The 22,801-nt window shown below is 41.3% G+C and overlaps 3 protein-coding genes across 3 annotated transcripts; all 3 read left to right on the forward strand.

The window, feature by feature from the left end:
• Nucleotides 1–5,988: 5,988 nt before the first annotated feature.
• LOC118404921 (restin homolog) lies at nt 5,989–10,396 on the forward strand. The gene is made up of 2 exons (XM_035804305.1): nt 5,989–7,767; nt 8,762–10,396. The coding sequence occupies exons 1-2, from the start codon at nt 5,989–5,991 to the stop codon at nt 9,062–9,064; spliced, it is 2,082 nt and encodes a 693-aa protein (XP_035660198.1). The 3' UTR covers nt 9,065–10,396.
• Nucleotides 10,397–13,231: 2,835 nt separating this feature from the next.
• LOC118404922 (multicopper oxidase mco-like) lies at nt 13,232–19,404 on the forward strand. The gene is made up of 9 exons (XM_035804306.1): nt 13,232–13,417; nt 14,971–15,064; nt 15,726–15,910; nt 16,355–16,483; nt 16,973–17,137; nt 17,857–18,047; nt 18,435–18,517; nt 18,942–19,040; nt 19,382–19,404. The coding sequence occupies exons 2-9, from the start codon at nt 14,971–14,973 to the stop codon at nt 19,402–19,404; spliced, it is 969 nt and encodes a 322-aa protein (XP_035660199.1). The 5' UTR covers nt 13,232–13,417.
• Nucleotides 19,405–19,932: 528 nt separating this feature from the next.
• On the forward strand, nt 19,933–22,793 carry LOC118404146 (O-aminophenol oxidase-like; the record flags this gene model as incomplete). Its single annotated transcript, XM_035803159.1, is given in 6 exon segments — nt 19,933–20,059; nt 20,433–20,520; nt 20,828–21,021; nt 21,335–21,469; nt 22,052–22,245; nt 22,778–22,793. Coding segments are annotated over 6 exon segments (750 nt in total), but the record flags the coding sequence as incomplete, so codon positions are not given.
• Between the last annotated feature and the right edge of the window lie 8 nt (nt 22,794–22,801).

Here is a 22,801-nt window from a genome sequence, read left to right on the forward strand (position 1 = left end):
CTATTTTGAATGATGCAAAAATTAGATAATAATTCATTTTCCACAACATGCTTGTGATAAATATTATCGTTTGTATATACGTATAAGAATGTCTATGTTATGTATAGTATTGGTCAAATCAATATGCATGAACCTATTGTTTATAATTATGTCAAGAATTTCTGTGAGTTTTCTAATGTGGTATAATTTCTGTGTGTCATATTGTGTACCATTTCTGGAATGATATACCAAATGATATGGATGGTATGAATAGGTAGATTTGAATATTTCGATTTTCAAGCTTTATGGTGTTATTAAGTTATGCCTAGCTATATTTTCAGTGTACGAACACTGAACATTATAAATGGTGTGTTTTAAGGTCTTTTGGCGTTAATTCTTGGCTCAAAAATGTTTAAATGTAGACAAATCCCATAACCCCACCCACCTCCATAAAATATAGAAAAGCGAAATAGAAAAATAAAATGACAAATACTAGATGGACATGCAACCACACTCTCATTAGTCAAACCACTAATTGTGATTCTATCATTTGCTGCACTGCTAATTTTGATTGACAGTCAGCATCTGTCTATTATTGCGGAGGTTAGCAGTTATTTGCCACAAGTATGACATAGGTAATTTCCAAGCAGAAGTTAGGCTCCGGCGTTTTTTTTTAGTCATTTTTATCAGGTTTTCTATTTTGTCATTTTTCTTGAAGTACGCCAGCCAAACCTTAGGTTTGCAAGATACACTACAAAAAAAAATAGAAAGCCCGATAAAAAACAGCCGGAGCCTAACCTCTGCTTGGAGAGTATGACAAATTAGGTACAGTTTGACACGTTGGATGGTGAGAAAGTTAAAAACATCGCTGCTGTCCTTGGTGCTGATCATGAAATCGCGGCCTATACTGTGCCTGTTAGGTTTCAAAAATCCGCTAGATGACGCTTCGGTACTACACGTCACCTATAAAGTTAATAAACCATCGTTTAACCATGTTAGTGCTGTAGATACATCTACATTCGCTGTGGTCTTATTTCTCTTTAGGAGAAAAAACTAGATGTTTTACTAGTAAGTTCGTTGTAGTAGTCATATTTCTGTAATCAAAGGAGCCATATAAATTGCAGAAAGTTTCACAATTTACAGGAGTTAAAAAGTTCCACTTAAAGACAGAAAAAACAGGAGATCTCTAGAGCGGATACAATACTCACAAGGCCTCACAACAAAATGCACCGCTTTATGATAACAATACATCTAGTGTATTGTTTGCACCCAGTATACAGTAGGTACCCAATTTTTTAGTAATGAGGCTGGTCTAGGTGCTCGTGGCACCTCCTCGAACACGGGACCCCCGTTTTACGAATTCGTGAATTCTTAGTATGAAACAGACAAACTTTCATTAGTTTAAGAACTGCACGTATGCGTACTTATACAGTTAGGGGATCGCGGAACTCTAGCTGAAAGGTCGCGACCTGAACATCTGTTCTATCTCATCACAAACCGTCACTTCGTGATAAATTCGGCGTCATTCTCTCACGAACCGGGCGCGTCTGCCGAACAGACGGGACGGAGGGCCGGTGGAAGGGACGCCTCGTCCGCGGACAATCGGTAAATCCTCGGTAAGGTTTCAAATATATCTACCGATGTACGAAACTAATGATTGGTGATTACGATTACATGTACATGTAAGTCTTATTGGAGACTACGACATACGTTTGCATGCGGTGTGGCCGTACGGACGTTCACCTAGAAAAGAAGCGTGCCAAGTTTTCTTGGCACAAGAATCGCTTAATCTTACATATGTATTTTTTTCAGAAGTGCAACGGATTGTACTAATGATACAGTTGAGTCGATATATGTGGTATTGTTTTATGAATTCTAGCAGGCAATTCCAAGCCTGTCGTTTTAATCGTTGTAACTTTATTTTGATTTGTTAAATATGTTTTGGTAATTTTGTGGAAAGGTTGAATTGAAAAGGATGACTGTATTATTTTCTGAGAGGTGTCTTATTTGTTTTCTCCAAGTACTGTACCATGTTGCAAGGCGATGCTTTCTGCAAAAGTTTTGACGTCATAATGAGGTAATCGAAAACTCCAGTGCCACACCCATATCTACGAAAGTTGCCCCTCCCCCCCCCCCCTACCCAACAAGTTTTGTTGCTTTATATTCCACCAAATTCATTTTAACAGACACAACGATATCATTTACCTCTAAGAGCGTTCTTCTTTTAGGATATTAAACAAGGGTGGCAATAGAACTCACTCAAAAAGAAGTGTATTTGCATTACTCCTTGAGATGTTTTGAAGTAGGAAAGGGACAGGGCTACTTAAGATGTCGTATCCTTATCTTAGCCGTTTCTCAAGGCCCGCCCCGCGGACTCAAACTGTCAAACTAAAGCGTTCTAAGAAACGCTACGATCTAGGATAACAACAATTAATGTGAATGTTTTCCGAGGTTTCGCCACATGCCAGTACTGAATGAAGCATCCAAGAAATGAGAATCTGTAATTAATGTGAATGTTTTCCGAGGTTTCGGTGCGAGGCGGTCGTGATACAACACAGCTGGCCTGTCTCATAACCTGTATCAGATGGATGCTAGGGCCGCGTCCTGCAGAATGTTTAGCATCGTTTTCTACCTGATATCAAGGAGGTTGGTCTACCAAACCCTGGAAACCTACCCTGGATATTAGAGTACAGCTTAGCCGGCTAAGGGAATTACGCCTTCACGCACTGCGTGGCGGCGTATCTCCCCGGGCCCGCTCATTCGATTTACGGGACTATGTTGCTAGGCGCCCGGGAAAGAACCGTAGCCGCGAGCGCTGTTCTCTGGCGACTAGGGTTGGAAACCAGACTTTTAACAGCCAGGTCCAACAGAGAAACCTTTCGGCAGCCAAGGCAGATCTTCCCGAGGACCTTAGATAAGCACTCCTGGTAGGAGTCATACAGGGATGGAGTGGCCAGCCAGGCGTTGGCATTCTGTGACATTAGTATATGTTTCCAAATAATCTTGTTTCTAAATCTACGGCATACATTTGCTCATTTTGCAACTGCTTTGTACGATTTGCAGTACGGTTGTTAACTTCTTTTTTTTTTCTCGAAAAAAATCTGAAAATCAATGCCTGTGCGGATGGCATCCTTATAATAAAATGCGGATATCATACTTTCAGTCAAATCAACATGTTCTTATATAGATTACACTGCATTCACCGTGTTCTTCAGCTCTATTCTACCTGTCAATACAATGATACATTCATTCCTCCCGGCACACTTTATACGTGAAACCTAATATTCATTTCTCTTTCCTTCTCCGACCGAAACTAGCCTCCGAAACTTCGGCCCTCCCACGGGCAGACTGAGTCATCATGGGGCCGGGCAGTCTGCGGTCTGGCTCGAGGGCTTACAGCTGAACTTCCGCGTTCTCCCGCCCGTTTAAAAGCCGCCTGCACACTTGGTAAACACGTCACTTCAAATGAGAAGTACGACCTAGAACAGGTCCAAGGTTCGCTCAAACAGCTGTCGAGGCTGTACTTGGATATTGAAGAGGATTTGTTCTGCGTCTTTCAAGGTGTGTTTGCTGTTTATTTCAATCGTGATATGTTCCTCTATTATTATTTTTTCTTTGATGAAATAGTAATTAAGTTGCCTGAATGAGATGTATTTGATATTCTGGTTTCTCTTTCGTTTTTGTCAACATGTGCCTCAGTCCTCAGTCGCTGAGCGCCCCTTCCCTTCTCTCCTTCTCTTTATCTCTGTATCTTTGAAGCTAGTAGGCATTCTTAGGATTCCTTCTCTTAGCTACCTGTGTCAAGGTTTCCGACGATAAGTGGGTTTGGAAGTACCGTATGTCGTACAGTTCTATTGACATCATTGGAAATCAGTCCTTACGGGACAGGGCGTTAAGCCCTGGTCCGATGTTTACTGAACTTGTCCAAACGAGCTGAGGGCAGTACTCAAAAGTTTGCACGAAGTTCCTTAATCAGGAAACCTCTCTTCGCTCTACGCTATTAAATTCCGAAGTTTCGAAATTCTCATGCATAAAGCGAACATATAGAACCTAAAGGCTGCACCTACGCGTCAAATCTGGTAATCTTAGAAGCTTTCGCATGAACAAATTTCATTCTGCAACAGAAACGTGCATGAGAAAGCACATGCCTTTGTATGTGACCTTTCATTGTGTCTGTGTGGGGTCAGGAACAGGTGTGTGCATGTTGTTAAACGGAATTAACTCTAGAAGTGCTAGACTGTAATTGGCAAACTGGTCACGCTCTTTAACTTCCTCACAAATTTTTGCAAAATTTCTACCTGCTTTGTTGTAAAATGAATGAGTGAAAATGAGGATGAGACAGACAGACAGACACTGGGAGAGAAAGAAAGAGACAGACAGACAGACAGACAACGAAAGGGATAGAGAAACACTGAGACACACATACACACACACAGGGTGAGACAAACAGAGAGAGTGAGAGAGTGACACACTGAAAGAGGACATTGACAAAGACAGCCACAGCGAGAGAGAGGGAGAGAGAGAGAGAGAGAGAGAGAGAGAGACAGACACACAGACGCTAGAAGGTCAACCTTTTGGATGAAACTCGTATGAAACACACCTCCGTTCTAGTTCCCATATCTTCTACAGACTGTCATGGCGTTTCTTGATAGTATCTCGGTTGTCTGTTGCTTACATATTGTCAGTAGGTAGTCATGAGTGACCATGCGGGGGCGTCTCCTTTGATTGAAATTGCAACTGTATACTATGCACGGCTGTATTTCCTGTCTCAAGTTTAGGTTTCACTTTTAGTGCTGAAGATGAAAGATTCTATCAGATTATGCCTCATGGATTCGTGATAAAACTGGAAAGACAACATTTTTGCGAAAATACAGTCACGCATTGGCCTCTCTCAGGGACAGAGAGTTAACTATCAACGCCTTGACTATACATTATAAGCAGGTATCCTGCTAGTCCAAGCATGCAACAACACACTGAGCGTAATGGTAAAGTATAATTATGTTAATGACCTGGTCCAAACTACAAGTAAATGGTAGTTTTCCTTTTTTTTTTTACTCGTACACAATACTATAGGGCGAGTCTAAGAATGAAGTATTGTATGCGGGTAGCTTGACACAAGGCTAGGAGAAAAACAATCTGCAATTTCGCAAAAATGTTGTCTTAACAGTTTCATCTAGAATCCCTGAGGCATTATCTGATAGAATCTTTGATCTTCAGCACTAAAAGTGAAACCTTAACTTGAGACAGGAAATACAGTCGTGCATAGTACAGTAGAAGCCAGTTAATTGCACACCGGATTAACACACACTTCTGTTAACTGCACGGAATCCCCAAATCCAAAAACAGAGCGGTCCAGCTAGATATCTTCGCATTATTGGACCATTCGGATAATTGCACGAAATTCACTGGCAAATAGGCCGTGCAATAAAGCGGCTTCTACTGTATACAGTTTGCATTGTCAGCCTTGTGACAAAAAAAGTGTTGTCCCTGGCCGTCTTTCAGCACTAAAAGTGAAACCTTAACTTGAGACAGGAAATACAGTCGTGCATAGTATATCGTTTGCCAGCCTTGCGATATGTCGCCTTAAATAAAGAAAAGTGTTTAGTGTTCCTACCCATCCTTTCTCCATGTCTCATCACCCATGTAATATAGTTTTTAGATTCCTTAAACGTTTCTAATGAAATGCTCCTGAGATTTCTTTATGAAAACGAAATAATGAACGTATCTAGATAGATAGTAAACGAGGTATGGTCATCTAAATGAACATCACAGAGGGAAGGGAGGTATACAAAATTTCCTTGTCACCCCCATTTTGAAAAATAGAATAACCCTAACCACTTTTTTTTCTTTAATCCTTTCTCTTAGAATTGAGCCATGGCAACAGAAAATATAGAAACGGGCAGCTCCAAACGTCGTGACATATCGACATCCAACCCTAAGCCCAAGAAAGACAAGTTCCGTCTCAAACGTGTCTTCAAACGCAAGAAGAATGGACAACGTGATGAGAAAATGCAGTGCGATGCGCGTCCGAACTGGTCACCAGACGTCGACACCTGTTTGAACGTCCCCGAGTCAAAGGCAAGCGCGGGGGTCCTAGACTTCGAAGCAACGTCACTAGAAGAACCAACCCAAGAAAACCTGAGGAAAAAGAAACAGGAACCCTTAACAGAGGAGAGGAAACAAAGTCAAGAGGCCGAAACTAACTCCATCGAAACTATGGGGGTGGAAATCATTGAAGAAGTTTATGACACTACTTCAAACTCAAGCACCAAGAAACCCAAGCTCCGTCTCAAACGTGTCTTCAAACGCCAGAAGAAAAGACAACGTGATGAGAAAATACAGTGCAAGGAAATCACGCCTTCTAGCGATGCGCGTCCGAACCGGTCACCAGACACCTGTTTGGACGTCCCCGAGTCAAAGTCAAGCGCGGGGGTCCTAGACTTCGAAGCAAGGTCTCTAGAAGAACCAACGCAAGAAAACTTGAGGAAGATGAAACAAGAACCCTTAACAGAGAAACAAAGCCAAGGGGCGGAAACTAACTCCATTGAAACTATGGGGGTGGAAATCATTGAAGAAGTTTATGACACTACTTCAAACTCAAGCACCAAGAAACCCAAGTTGCGTCTCAAACGTGTCTTCAAACGCCAGAAGAAAGGACAAGGTGATGAGAAAATACAGGGCAAGGCAATCACGCCCTTTAGCTATGCGAGTCCGAACTGGTCACCAGACACCTGTTTGGACGTCCCCGAGTCAAAGTCAAGCGCGGGGGTCCAAGACTTCGAAGCAACGTCTCTTGGAGAACCAACGCAAGAAAACTTGAGGAAGGTGAAACAAGAACCCCTAACAGAAGAGGAGAAACAAAGCCAAGAGGCGGAAACTAACTCAATCGAAACTATGGGGGTGGAAATCATTGAAGAAGTTTATGACACTAATTCAAACTCAAGCACCAAGAAACCCAAGCTCCGTCTCAAACGTGTATTCAAAGGCAAGAAGAAAGGACAACGTGATGAGAAAATACGGTGCAAGGAAATATCGCCCTCTAGCGATGCGCGTCTGAACTGGTCACCAGACACCTGTTTGGACGTCCCCGAGGCAAAGTCAAGCGCGGGGGTCCAAGACTTCGAAGCAACGTCTCTAGAAGAACCAAGGCAAGAAAACTTGAGGAAGATGAAACAAAAACCCTTAACAGAAGAGGAGAAACAAAGCCAAGAGGCGGAAACTAACTCCATCGAAACTATGGGGGTGGAAATCATTGAAGAAATTTATGACACTAGTTCAACCTCAAGCACCAATCCTCCTGCACGCGTGGGTGCAACACAGGTACCTGTCGATGTTGAAGATAGTCCTATGGCGACTCTAGACGTGAAAAAGGAACGCAATAAGAAGAAACGCAAATGGTTTGTCGTTCGCTTCCGCAAAAAGACAAAAGAAGCAAACGACAGTGATGCTCGCAAGCAAACCTCCGAGAAAGCACAGATAGAAACAATGAGCGAGAAAGAAAAGAGAAGGGAGCTGCTAGAAAGAGGCAAAACAACTGTAAGCCAGGGACGCGACGCTGAGAAAAAGAAACGGGGACTGAAGACTCCATGGAAGAACGCAAAGCGAAAACGCAAGGAAAAAGACAGTTCCTCTGAAAGCGAAAATACGGAAGAAAGTTTGAGTCATGACATTCAAGACAACCAACCAAGTCGTAAGAATGGGAAAAGGAAGTGGCCCAGACTGCTTAAGAAGAAGCCTGAGAAAAGGGACAGTGTTCCGGAGGTGGAGGTTGTTGTCAAAACAGAGCAGGTAAGAAAAGACTTTTAAAGGGCAGTGCTACATACATTTTCGTGGGAAACTTCCTGTCGTTAACGTTAACTAGGTTTTGTCGGGGCTGCACATGGATCAGTCACTTACATGGGATTTGCATATCAATCATGTTGTTGCCAAACAATCAAGGAATATCGCCCTTGTGAGAAGGCACGCATGGGCCATGTCTTATGAAGTCTGCAAGGTTGTTTTATGCGCACTTGTATTATCAGTAGCACAGTACTGTCTCCCAGTTCTAGCAAACATGTCTGAATCAAATGCTCGAAAGCTCCAGGTTGTACAGAACAGAGCCTGTAGATTGGTGCTTAAATGTCCACTAGAAACACATGTTAAGCAAATGCATTCAGACTTGGGTTGGCCCATGGTACGAGAAAGATTCGCCATCAGCACATTGACTACGTTTTTCAGAATACTTGTCAGTAAGGAGCCCCATAACATTTACAGCTCCATCGTCCCTGTCCATTCTACCCACACATATTCAACTAGATTATCCAACTCCTTCAGTTTTAAACTCCCTAAGCCAAAAACAAACTCAAAAAAGCGAACTTTCCTCTACCGTGCCATCAGGCTTTGGAATGACCTACCACCTTACATCAAATCCCTGCCCAACATCTCACGCTTTAAAAAGGCAATGTATCAAGTCTTCTCAAGCCAATAGTTTTTTTAATGATTGTGTATCTATTATTATCTGTTTGTATATATACATGTATGTTTGTGTATATATTTGCGTTTGTTTATGTATGTTTCATTGTTTCATATGAACCCTGGTAGACTAGCCCTAAATAGGGCTAAAGGGTATCGGAATAAAGGAAAAGGAACTATCTTTTGCTCACTTCGCCAAACTATTCTATGAATAAATGTGTTCAAACATGGGCCCTCTTTATTAAAATCTAAATTTCTTGGTGCTCCCAATGGATTCTGAATTTCAATCTGCAAGTATGAGCTAACAGTATTCTACCGTGCCCTTTTCCAGCCCGGAAACGTCCTTGACCAGCCCAAACAAACCCTGGAAGACCTCCAACGCGAAGTCAAAGAGACACAGGACATCGTCCGAAACATCGTGGAGAACAAGTTGGCGGAACGGGACGAGAAACTGCGAGATCTCACGAGAGTTGCCGAGGACCTGGAGAAAGCTGCCGAGCAGTTCGAGAAAGTGTCGAGAAAAGTTCGCGTCAAGTTGTGGCTGAGAAACAGAAAATGGACCCTCGGTACAGTTGGTACAGTGCTGATACTCCTTTCTGTGTGCGCTATTGTAATGTGTGTGATATTTGTGTAATCTAAACTTTGTGAACTTTGAACATAACTAGAAGGGTGACATTTAGTAATTGATAATTATATAATTGATAATCTTCATTGCATATTCATGCCCGAGGGCTAAATGCACAAAAGGACCACATGTGGTCTTATGGATGCAGAGGAAAAAACTAAACTTATACAATGATTTTATACTAGTCTAAATGGAAAAGGAACTAAGACACATGTGTTACAATCTTTAATGGCTGCATCTAAACATGTTCTTCTCTCTTTTTGAAACACATGGAGACAGTAGTAACATTATAGTAACAAATATGACATGTTAGAATGTTTACCCTGCACATGTTGTAGTCTAACATTGACTAGTATTATACTTATTCTTACTCCAACACATTAATATCTGATGACCTGAGCCCCTCGAGCTCTGGTGTGCTAAGCCATTTGCAGCATGATGTAACCAAACACCCCTGGGTGCCTACTACTTTACCTGTAACCATGGTGACAGCCTTCTGGTCCAGGTCATTGACCTTATTTGTTTGGAGAAGAAGAAGAAACAGTGCAAAAACAATATGTTTACCTTCCTTCAAGGTAAACACAATGAGGAGAGTGTCAGCAATTCATTATGATTCTCCTACGCAGAGCCTGGCCCTAGCTGACAGCCAATCAGAGATGTTTTCTACCGATTCTCTGATTGGCTGACGGCTGGTTTTAGAGGCCACGCCCACAAAAGTGGAAACCTCGGCCCAGTTTGAGAATTCACTTTAATCTCCAAGCAGATCCGCGGTGGCGTAATATAGTATCAAACCCACCGGTGCCCATTTGACTCCCTTTGGCCGGCTAGCTATACTCCTTGGCCTGCTTTGATATTATCTTATGGCACCGCAGGATCTGTTTGGAGATTAAATTCACTTGACCTTTGACTGGCTGGTTAGATATTCGTGCAAGTAACTGTGTTCTGCATTGGACTTGTTCACTGCTATAACATCCTAGTGTACGCCTATATAGCAAACAAAACGGACAAGAGCAAACACAAAACACATGAAAACGACTCTTGAAAATACAATTCAATTTGATATGTAAGTGTTTGCACCAATAGTATTTTGGTTATCATACTAATAATAGAGTTTGACACTTACTCATTCAATTTAGATTGAATATTACACTAATGCTAGCTTTTAGGCATCATTATCGATTGCGGTCATATTTTTATACTATGAGTTTCTTTATTTCACAGTTTAAGGAAACCCAATACTTATGTTTCCATGTTACATAATCTTTTAGGCCACGGTACATATTCGACACAGATATGTTAAAGCACATTTATTTTGTAAATAAATTCAAAATAAATCATTTCTCGTTTGTAGTCATTGATAAGGTTTATACTACTCTAGAAGTTACTGACTCCCCCACATCACATCTGCTTGGAGATTACTAATTTCCCGCCACCGTCGTCAGTAGCTTCCTTCAGGTAACGTCATGCGCATGCGCTTTAGTCACCACCCTCGCTCATGTTGACCTTTAGTAACCTTTACCATTGACCCTTTGTCGGTCAAACGTCTCTGGACTTTGTTATGTCGGGTTGGTGACGTCTGCTCCCGGCACCACACAGGTGACAAAACACGAAAATCAATTTCTAACGCTAGTTCACTTTTATCCGTGGGGTAACCTTTATCCGTTCTATTTAAAATCGGAGTGTTGAGCATATCAATTCTACAGAAGGCTGTTTTAGACTGGAATGCTATGAAAATATTGCAATTTGAAACCAACGTCGGCCGAATAGATATCCCTTGATATCTCGTTTTAAAAACAACAGATATAGGTAATTACCATGTGGAGACAGGTGAACTACCGTCATATGACAAAGCCAACCAGTACCTTTATGTGACATCTCTATTAGCTACAAAACAAGTTGGAAACACCCCTATTCATCCTGAAATGGAGTAGACCAAGACCAGGTGACGTTTTCTCCTGGTACCAAACACCACGAAAATCAACTTCTATATGCCAAAGCCAAACAGTGCCTTCATGCGACATCTCTATTAGCTATAAATACGTAGGAGCCACCGCTATTTATACTTTGTTATCTTGAATTGGTTTGGTGACTTCTACTCCTGGTACGACATACACAGTCAATTCCTATATGACAAATAAAGCCAAATAAATCTTTATTAGACCACAGCAAGTAAATACTATGGATGACATCCGCGCGCTCATTAATTTTCGCCTGATTTCAGAAAAAAATAAGAATTTTTTCTTCTTTGGAGACGTTCAGCATGACGAAAAATTACCAGAATGAACAAATATGTTGTGTTGACGCCTAATGATTGTACTTGTAGAAGTGACACTAGGGGGGTAGCCATGACTATAGTTGCAGAAGTGAAACTTGTTGGGTAGTTGTAAAATGCCACCAATATGGAAGCTATGAGTGTGTTTACCAACTTTTTTTAGTGATGTATAAGTCTACCATACTAGTGTCACTTTTACTATACCAGTACATGTCTTGAATACAGGAAGGCCTTGTTGGCTGTGATGCCATATTTTGTACTTTTAATTCTTGTTACAACGTTTATGGTGTCTATTTTGTAAAGTTAGCCATCTTGTTTTTTTTCGCCCTATCTCACTATCTTTGCAGTTTTCAGAGGATGTCATCTATAAAATTTACTTGCTGTGGCCTTAGCTATAAAACGACTAGGAGTCACCCCTATTCATCCTGAAATGGAATAGACCAAGACCAGGTGACGTTTTCTCCTGGTACCAAACACCACGAAAATCAACTTCTATATGCCAAAGACAACCAGTGCCTTTATGTGACATCCCTATTAGCTACAGAACAAGTTGGAAACACCCCTATCCATCCTGAAATGGAATAGACCAAGACCAGGTGACGTTTTCTCCTGGTACCAAACGCCACGAAAATCAACTTCTATATGCCAAAGCCAAACAATGCCTTCATGCGACATCTCTATTAGCTGTAAATACGCAGGAGCCACCCCTATTCATACTGAAATGGAATAGACCAAGACCAGGTGACGTTTTCTCCTGGTACCAAACGCCACGAAAATCAACTTCTATATGCCAAAGCCAAACAATGCCTTCATGCGACATCTCTATTAGCTATAAATACGTAGGAGAAATCCCTATTCATACTTTGTTATCTTGAATTGGTTTGGCAACTTCTACTCCTGGTACCACAAGACACGAAAATCAATTAAAGAAAGCCAACCAGTACCTTTATGTGACATTGGTATTAGGCCGCAGCAAGTAAATACTATGGATGACATCTGCGCGCTCATTTTTTTTCGCCTGATTTCAGAAAAAAAAATTTGTTCTTTGGAGATGGTCAATATGACGAAAAATTACCAAACTGAACAAACATGTTGTGTTGAAGCCTAATGGTTGTACTTGTAGAAGTGACCCTTTTGTTTTAGTCATGACTATAGTTGTAGAAATCTTGTTGTTGGATAGTTGTAAAAGTGACACTATAGAAGCCATGAGTGTAGTTATCAACATTGTTTGTGATACCAGTCTACCACCCTAGTGTCACTTTTACCACACCAGTACATGTTTAAAGTACAGAAATAAGAGCCTTGTTGGCTGTGATACCATGTTTTGCACTTTCTATTCTTGTTACAACGTTAACGTCCATTTTGAAAAGGTAGCTTATTTTTTACTCATCTTTTTTTCTCCCTATCTCACTATCTTTGCAGTTTTCAGAGGATGTCATCTATAAAATTTACTTGCTGTGGCCTTTAGCTATAAAACGACTAGGAGTCACCCCTATTCATCCTGAAATGGAATAGACCAAGTTCCAGGTCATTTAAGGTCACTGTCAACGGAAAGAGTGGCAAAAACTGATAGGCTTTCAAGAAGGGAAAAGGGAATATGTGTATTTGATGTTCGCACGCAGATAGCTTTTTTCACATAACAATCTGTGTACGGATATACCACTGGCTCTGCAAAGCCATGGAGAGGGGGATGACATCTCAAACGAAGTTGACACCAAAGAATAGCGATACTCTTAGCCATAGAATGGCCGCAAGTGACCGCTTGTGCGTACGTAGGCAGTGACCGCTTGGACGTTCTAAAGTTAACGCTGACGGCAGCAACATTGCAAAGTCTCGTGATCCAATGAAAATGTTTCTGTAGACCACCCAATCTGTTCAAATATTAGCCCTGGTAATACGTCAACAGTCATGTGATATCCTATGGTATGATATGTGACACCAGTCACATAGAGCACCGGTCGGTAAATACAGGAACGGTCACAAAGTGCTTACGTTGTAGATATACCGGCTAAACTCCGCACACAGCGTTTACAGAACCAGAAAAACCCCGCTGCAGCGAGGCCGGTCTCAACTTACTACGGAGAGAAAAGGTAAGATTACCTATTGAAGTTGCATTTATGTAAAATAAACTTTTGGGAAGACTTTACCAAATCCACGTATAGAATTTCCAAGAGTATTTCCTTGTTGTCAACTTTATTTGTACCGGCCTTACTGGTGATGGAAAAACAATGTAATATTGTAGCCTCCATAGTAGGCTCTCTGGGGCTTTTCCCCGTCTTTTTTGGGCCCATAATACACTTTTGCTGGCCTTTTCTTTTTTGTACTGGGTCGCTTTACCATTTAAGCTACCAAGTACAAAAAGAAAAGGCAAGCAAAAGTGTATTATGAGCAACAACAAAAAAACAACAAAAAAAAAAAGACGGAAAAAGGCCTCAGAGAGCCTGCTATGGAGGCTAGTAATATTCAGACAAATTCAGGACGAAAACCTAGATGGTCATCGTTTCAACATATAGATTTTCTTTGCTAAACTATCACATAAAAAATTTATCATTTCAATCACGAGGAAAAGAACCTTTAGTTAGAATCTGTAGCAAATTGTATAGAATAACGACACTATTTCATGTTCACTTTATGCCTTTTAGTTATTATCAACTAAACTTTTTCCAGGATTAAATGATACCACAACAAAAATTTTAGCTCCTGTAACTAAAACAACAGTAGCTAATTAACATTTGCATTAACTGTGTCTTAGCCTTGCTATCCTTTGAAATCCAAATTGTCTTCAGCTTGACTTTGGCTTAGCTTTGTTTTCTTTGAAATCCAAATTGTCTTCAGTCTGAATTGTCTTACAACTTTTCCTATTGGACATCTGAAATTGTCTTCATTCATAGTTAGAGTATAAAAGACCTGTTTCTTCCACATCTCTTCAGTGTCACTGACGAAGGATAGTGGATTCTATCCGAAACGTCTGACCGTTTCTAAACCATATCCAGTTGCTTGAGTAACTATTTTTGGCGATACCACAGCTGTATATTTTCTGTTCTTTGCATTTTACACCGGAAGAATGCAGACGCTATTTAATTTGGGAAAGTTTTGGGTTAAACATTAAGATTTGACCTGAATTCCATTTCGGCCAGGTTACATCGTACACAAGCGAACGGGTCACGGTGTCTTGTGTCACGAAAAAAAACTCACTACACTACTTTTATGGACGTTTTGGGATCCTTTGGTTTTGCGGATGTTTGATTCTTATTTTTCTTTTAATTCTTTTAACTAGTTTGCCAAGCATAAAGTATAGAAATGTTTAATTGCAAGGGAAAGAGAAATGAACTTTGCACATATTTAACGACCTTAAGTATGTTTACTTGTAGATACCTTTGTCTTTTAGTTTGTTTCTTTTACTTTTTGATATCTTCAAGCAGACGTGTGAGGTTTTGTCTCGTGTCGTATCTTACAGGTCCATATGATGCATAAAGGGAACTTAACGGTAAATGTTATTCGTAAAAGGCAGAAAACAACAGAAAAACGCGCACAAATTAATTAAATAGGCCGATATATGTTTGCTTTAAGCGGTGGTTTTAAATTCCTTAACGTAACCACATGCTAACGCACTGATTTTATGTATTTTTGTCGGGGAAAACAGATGACGTCATCCTTATTGTTCCTTGCCCTCTGTCTGGTCGCGTGCGGGTCGGCGCATGCGCAATGTAGCAACACTTCGCCCTGCCCTTTCAAAGGTAAACAAAACTTTGACACAAACCGACGGTTCTGTTACTAAGCATTGTAGCAATGTCTTTTTATACTCTGTAAAGTTACTGTAACAAATTACCTAGCTAATATTTCAGTGCTGGAAACAAGTCGTTTTGGCACCCGTAGTTTAGTTATATTTATTTATTATCATTTTGCCATCATAACTGTCATTTTCTTATCTTATTTTTTTTTTCAATAACATTATCTTCCTTATTTTCTCTCTAAGAAATAAATCAAGATGTGACTCTTTTACGAAACATACCATGTTTTAGCAGATACAATTTTTAAAGAAAAGCGTCGGAAAGCGCATATATATTCTACTTTGCCACGAAAAATGTCAAACAAGAAGAAACTTTTGATAAGCCAATTTGCAAGTTGAACTGCTCACGTGCAGAGAGATGTATCGTGGGTAGTATGCCAAAGTTTGCCCCTGAGACACAAACGAAACAAAATAAATAAATAAATAAGCAAAACAAATCTGGAATGTATCAAGCAAGGTCTAGACAAGAACTGTTTACATGTTTACAACGCATTCACCTTTGACCCCGCGCATGCCCTGTTCAATCCGTGAAACGTCTTATTAAAAGTAGTGGTTGCTTCCTCTTGGGGGTGTAAAACGTTATGGAATGATGATGATGACTTTTTTAGGTGGAGATGATTTCATCACACCGGAAGAAACGTCCTCAGTAGATGGTAAACTTGACATGACCTTGACGGTGGATGTGTCTGACGTCACGGTGGAGTGGTTGACCCTCACCAGGCGGACCTATAACGGAGGCTGGCCCTCCCCAACACTGCGGGTCAGGGCGGGCGACAGGGTCAACGTTCTCCTGGTAGGTTCTGCTAAATATCGGGAATACACTGGAATTACCGAATCATTGAAAATGTAAGCAAAACAGGTATCAAAGTGCCTGGCAGCAGGGTCGAAATACATAGCAAAATACACCAGAATAAAACCGAATTCAATACACAACAAATGCATCCAAAGAATCCTAAGCAATAATCCCCAAATAGATGCATTATTTTGAACCATTCTTGTGCGTCCTAGCCTTTCATACAGTTTCTTTGTGTTTTAGGTTATACCTTTATCGGTGTGCACGTTATAGCCTGGAGGCTAAGCTTTAGTATAGCAGGCCGGGTAGACACAGTTAAAGATGATAACATAAGGGATCCAGTGATCTAATCCGAGTACGATGGCCCATTGCACAACTCGACTTGTAGGTCTATTGTGGTTCGCAATGTACAACGTTTCTTTATATTCATCTATCTTCTACAAGAAAAATGAGCTGGGAGAGAACCAAGCCGAGGGCGAGCCCAACACATTCCGCCACCCGAACACCACCAACCTGCACGTGCATGGACTACACATCTCACCCAGGGAACCGCAGGACGATGTACTCATACAGGTATTACCTTGTTCCTACGATGAAGTCCCTTTCCTCTCTTCCTCATCTCCCTCATCTTTATCTCATCTCTATCTCTTTCTTCGCTCTGTCTTCTCTCTCTCTCTCTTTCTCCCCCCCCTCTGATCTCTCTCTGATCTCTCTCCCTTCTCTCTTCTCTCTTCCTCATCTCTCTCTCTCCCTCACCACTCTTTCTCCTCTTTCTCTATTCTCTTTCTCCTCGCTCTGTCATCTCCCCTCTTTCTCTCATCTATCTCTCTCTCTCTCTCTGAGCTCTCGCTCATCTCTCTCCCTTCTCTCTCTCTCTCTTTTCTCTTCTTCATCTCTCTCTCACTCTGCTCTTTCTCCTCTCTTTCTCCTCGCTCTGTCATCTCTCTCTCTTTCTCTCATCTCTCTCTCTCTCTGCCCCCCCCCTCCCCTCTCTCTCTCGCTAATTACTTCGGTCAGTCCTTAGGCTGAGAAAAAAAAAGTCACAGTCAAGTATTGAGCCAGCGGAAATTGACGAGTCTATATCCTATCTTCACGTTGGATTGTTGTTATCCCATACTGCAGGTGAACCCAGGGGGTGAGTATCAGTACCACTATGAGCTGAACGAGCTTCAGCCTGCCGGAACCTACTGGTACCACGCTCACCACCACGGGGCCACGTACTTCCAGGTACGTAGTACGGCAGTCTTGATTTGATTATAGGGATGGCATCCTCCAGGAACTCCAAAACTGACGCAAGGGTGCCACTAAAAGACGTTTGGTCAGGGATGTGGTAAGGCTATGTTGATTTGACTATAAGGATGACATCCTCTGGGAACTCCAAAACTGACGCAAGGGTGCCACTAAAAGAAGTTTGGCCAGGGATGTGGTAAGGCTATGTTGATTTGACTATAAGGATGACATCCTCTGGGAACTCCAAAACTGACGCAAGGGTGCCAATAAAAAGACGTTTGGTCAGGGATGTGGTAAGACTGTGTTGATTTGATTATATGGATGGCATCTTCTGGGAACTCCAAAACAGATGCGAGCGTACCAATAAAAAAGGTTTGGCAAAAAAAAGATGTCTTCATTATGGAATCTAAGTGGTCAGGAAGGTTGAACAAAATGTTTTTGGCGACGCCTTAGGTGAGGAGGCATTTATAAGAGTATTTGTTGCGGCCTTTGAAAATTGTTGAAAGTATATATGTCAATGCATTGGTTTATCGGTTTACTGATTGATTGGTTGTTTGGTAGGTTGATTGGTTGGTTGATCGATCGATCGATCGATTGATTGATTTTTGATTGCAGGTAGCCAGTGGTCTTGCCGGACTGTTGGTTGATTGTTCGATCGGTTGATCTATTGATCGATTTAATCAGTATTTATTCATTTATTGATTGATTGATTGCAGGTAGCCAGTGGTCTTGCCGGACTGTTGATCGTTGAGGATGAAGAGAACTCCATGCCAGACGAACTTGCCGCCATTTCCTGCCCGAAACACTGCGACAAAGAAGTGCCCATGTTACTCGGCAAGATGCTGTTCTACGGCCAAGATTTCTTCAGCTTTCCCGCCATACAAGACCAGATCGGCGACATCTTTCTGTGGGTTTCTGTTTCACAGATAGCTGTAGAAATAGTGTGCAGTTTTCATGAACCATTGCGAAACTTCAAGTATAGTGCACTGAAGGTGCATACGTCGAAGTCCCTACATAACTAATACAACGGATCAATCTTAGGTTGTAATAAAGTTGTTTATGGCGCTTTTTGTACAAATTGTACGGAAACGCTGCTATCTTGAGATTCCAGTAAATTTAGACGAACATATAATTACGTTGGGTTTCGGAGTTTGGTCTCCAACAGAAAAAATAAAGCAAGACAACAGAGACGATAAGCAAAATAGAATAGAACAGAGACAATATGAAATAGAGCATTTGTAATGGAAAGTCACAAATTAACTAAGTAAATGTTGTTGTTTTTTCTTATTTTCAGACTAGACGATATTGTAACAGATGAGAACATCACCCTGTTGGATTGGCTGGAGAGACATGACGCAACTCAGTACCTGACCAATGGTAAGCAAAGTCTCTTCGATATTTGTGTGTGAATATTTTTTTCATTCAAAACGTTGGTCATATTCCTTTGTCCTTCTGGAACAAAACTGTGTTTCTGTTATAAATCAAAAACTGTCCCATTCCCAATAACATGGGTCGCGGTTCAACTTACACATGCGAAGCGAGATGCATTGTGGGTAATATGTCAAAGGTGAAAGCTCCGAACTTGTAAACAATTCTTGTCTCATCTAATTCACCCATCCATCCCTTTAATAGTCATCCGGGCACCAAAAAAGATCTGCCAACCAGTTTTCTCCACCCTATTCGGTGCTTGTCTATAGGCTATACCTTGCTACAAGCACCGTACTCAGGGACCACGTGCATGCGTATTCTAAACCTTTAATTTGCGCATCATAACTCCTAACGTTAACGTTAACATCTTTAGGTCAGTACGTACCGAAGATCTCCATGCAGCCGGGAGAGATCAGACGGTTCCGGCTGGTGAATGTCGGACCGACCGACATGTTGGAGATCTACCTCGAAGGTAAGGTGCCTTCCTGCCTCGAGCAGCTAAACGGTAGGGACTACGGGTGGGTATCGGTACAGAAAAATCAGGTCCAGGTCCGGTTCAGGCCCAGAGGATTAGGTCCAGGTCCTGACCTGAACCTTGACCTGATTCATTTTGTGACAACTTGTAAATGGATGATACCCATAACTATAGTCCATTTCACTACAATGAAATCTGTTTGGTGGAGTATTAGACTCACACTGGCGTTTTAAAATCCTACAACGCTAACTGCACCTGTACGATTGGCTGTAAAACTTGGTAGAAATTACTATAAACTCAACTCTACTTCGTTCTTGTTATTTTCTTCAACCTGCAAGAGCCAAAACGTGGGAATGCCTGATCAAATGATCTATGAATTTTCTAATAGGTCGAACATCCGGTCTACCTAATTTTTTCAGGTCCGGTTTTTCATTTTTAATAAGAAAGACCGGTTTTGTACCGGTACGCTGTACCGGTACCCACCCCTAGTAGGGACTTGATATCTACAGATTGGTACATTCAAAAATAAAAGAACATAGATTCCAAATACTGCAAAGGTAAGACTGTAATTTCGGGCAAGTTTGAAAACACAATCCATCATTTTCTAGGACTATATACAGGACAAAATCGAAGTATCATACAAAATAATACCCCTTTTTTATCAATATTCGCACATACATACCAAACAGAAATATTACATCATGTACTAGCTAAATAGCTTAATATTTTTTTTAATCATTCAAAAGACCCGTACCCGAAGATCATTTCAATTTGTAATCGGAAAAGCTCAAGACAAATAGTTACCAGTGCTTATACCATGAATCCTGATATGGAAAGCTACCATAATTACGTCTATAGTAGTTTATGATTAATATTTTCTTGCAGGTTGTGAGATGATAGTGTTGGCTTTTGACGGAGTTTACGTAGATGAGCCTTACGAGACGAATTACGTCTTCATACCGGACGCGGGCCGAGCAGATGTGGCGGTCCGATGTGTGGAGGCCGGGTCTTACCAGGTAGGCGGAGATACAGTACTAGTAAGTACTCTCCAAGCAGATGCTACGGTGCCATAAGATAGTAGTAAACCTGGCCAAGGAGTCATCAGCCGGTCAAAGGGAGTCAGACGGGCAACGGTAGCGTAACCGGCTTTACTCCTCTGGCAGCTTTTGATACTATTTTATGCTGTCATAGGATCTGCTTGGAGATTAAAGATACTGTAACAGTACTCTACAAGCAGAGGTTAGCTTCTGGCTGTTTTTAACGTGCGTTTATGATTGCAATGAAATAAAGTAATGAACACTTTCAATAGTATCTAAATCGGAGTTAAGCAAGGCTCATGACTTTAGATGCATTGTGTGCAATTTATAATAGTATTCTTATTTTTTATAGCTCATTTCCCAGAACGCGCCGGATCAGATCATGTCGATTGGTAACACGCCAGTTTATGATGGAATCTTAGCGACCATTGAAGTCTCAGGTATTCATTTTCAGCTGTTTGTATGTAATGTTGTTATCAGTGAGATGGACAAATACAAGATGGCGACTTTAACGTGTCTCAAAGGAATGAACTATGTCTATGCGCTATGCAGAGTAAAACGTAGTCGTTTATAAATCCTATTAGATAGAGGTGTAAAGTCATTTCTTAATATCACATACAGACATACCATGATACAAAGTTCGCATATTCCAATAATCCGTCAACACTTACGTCCCCACGTGACTTTAAACAACCAATAAACACCTAGACTCAAAACAGATGCTGTAAACATTGTTTAATCTTACAGGTGAGCCGGTTGAGATGTCTTTTCCTACCTCCTTACCTGAGAGACCTTTCTTTAACCTGGACCTGAGAGGGTTCCCCGACACCCGCATCCGGGGCCGGAACGTGGTGGAGTTCGGGCCAACTCCCTACCTCAACCGGGAAAAAATGAAGACCGGCGACTACTTCCGGTATAAATTCAGAACGGGAACTGTGCAGGTGTGTAGGAAGTAATCATTGTTTGGTATAAAGTGTCGCATTTTGTTTAGTCACAAATATGCAAATATTAGGTATGATTCTCGTTATCAGAAGATGACAAGAACGCCGCATAATGTAAACCGATTCGAGAAAGCAAACTTGGTTACGCTTTTGCAGCAAGATTGGCCATGCATATGTCTCGTTTTGCTTGGTACTTGTGGTAGAAAGTTATAGTATTGTACGTAATGTATTCCTTGGTCACTGCCTCCAAAATAACCGAAGCTTGGTACTGGTTTACATTTGAGTGACGCCTTCGTTTTATTGTTATTCAAAGGAATGGTACTTGGTGAACTCCGACCCTTCTTCGGGACACCCGTACCACGTGCACGTCAATCACTTCCAGGTCGTCGCCTACAATCAGTACAACGGCCCCGTGGCCAGCTTCGCGCCTGCGTACTACGATCAACAGGTAGGATAAGTCGGTTGAAGAATTAAACTGCGCGTGCGCAATGAGAGTTTGTGGGGGAAGCATTGTGGGTAATATGTCAAAGTTAAAGGCCCCTGAGACATAAATAAAACATGGTCTAAGAACTGTTCACAAGTTAGCAGCCTTTGCTCTTCCTTGACATATCAGCCAAAATACATATCATTGCGCATGCGTAGTGTAAACCACGAACCTTTTTAAAGTCTTCATACATATATGTCTTTGATTGCATTAGAATTCTAAGAGCCTTTCTGTATTGTTGTACGAGACAATTTAGTCTTCGGACTACTATCTTGTATTTTAAATTGTGTTTAAACAAACCATTTCTCTCTCTCTCTTAACGCATCTACAATTAAAGCCTGTTAACATCTACAATTAAAGGCTGTTAGTAAACTTTTAGTGACGGCTGTTTCCTAAAAAAATCCAGTGCACTTTTCACCACCAATGACAGTACGGGTAACGGCAACACTTGCGATGGAAGTCTTAATATGACCAAGATATGACAGACAGTGAATCATATTTGAAAGACGACACAAGTATAAAGTTTAGCGTGTTATATCCAAACAGGGGTTTCTCTGCGATCAACAACTGGAAGACTTTGACCCGCTGGAAGCCCCGGAGGTCATACCGGTTAACCTGACGTTTCTGGGGCACGAGACGAGGGACCGGGGCATGGCGGGATACGTACCGATCGGCCAATGGAGAGACACCATCATGGTCCCACCACTGGCTAGCATCACCATCCGGTTTATGGCCGACGAGTAAGTATTTGAATTTGAATGAGTGGCCGTTACGTGCCGATTGGCCAATGGAGAGACACCATTATGGTCCCACCGTTAGCAAGGTGGATCAAAATTCTAAGAATAAAATGTAAAGGATGATAAGGTCTATGTTTCCTTGACCACAACCATCGCTTCGCTCATTCGTTTATTCGATGCTTAAAGCTCATCGGTCAGGCGTCTGGAAATGTCTAGTAAACGTCAGTCATAGCTTTGCTTACTCGGTAGTTAATTCGATGGTTATACGAGGATCACAGTTGCAAGAAATCACAAAATGGATAAGGTCTATCTTTTATCAACCACGGTAATTGCTTCGCTCACTCGGTAGTTTATTCGATGGTCGAAAGCCATTGGCGTCTGGAAATGTCTGGTAAACTTTAGCCATAGCTTCGCTTACTCAGCAGTTTATTCGATTTTTTTATTGGCTATGAGCATTTTTTTTTCATCCGAAACACTTCGATTCAAAGGATAATATTAAAACTTTGTTTTAACATTAAATTTCTTTTCTTTTTAGGTATCCCGGAACTTGCGTCATCCA

The sequence above is a fragment of the Branchiostoma floridae genome, chromosome 17, assembly GCF_000003815.2.
Source record: "Branchiostoma floridae strain S238N-H82 chromosome 17, Bfl_VNyyK, whole genome shotgun sequence".
Classification (NCBI taxonomy): domain Eukaryota; kingdom Metazoa; phylum Chordata; class Leptocardii; order Amphioxiformes; family Branchiostomatidae; genus Branchiostoma; species Branchiostoma floridae.

Excerpts from the sequence above, each read along its gene's own strand:
- LOC118404922 (XM_035804306.1), top strand. The coding sequence starts at position 14,971 with ATGACGTCATCCTTATTGTTCCTTGCCCTCTGTCTGGTCGCGTGCGGG. Across the intron at positions 17,138-17,856 it reads ACGGGGCCACGTACTTCCAG|GTAGCCAGTGGTCTTGCCGG; the intron begins GTACGTAGTACG and ends GATTGATTGCAG. Across the intron at positions 18,518-18,941 it reads AACTCAGTACCTGACCAATG|GTCAGTACGTACCGAAGATC; the intron begins GTAAGCAAAGTC and ends TAACATCTTTAG.
- LOC118404921 (XM_035804305.1), top strand. The coding sequence starts at position 5,989 with ATGCAGTGCGATGCGCGTCCGAACTGGTCACCAGACGTCGACACCTGT. Across the intron at positions 7,768-8,761 it reads TTGTTGTCAAAACAGAGCAG|CCCGGAAACGTCCTTGACCA; the intron begins GTAAGAAAAGAC and ends GCCCTTTTCCAG.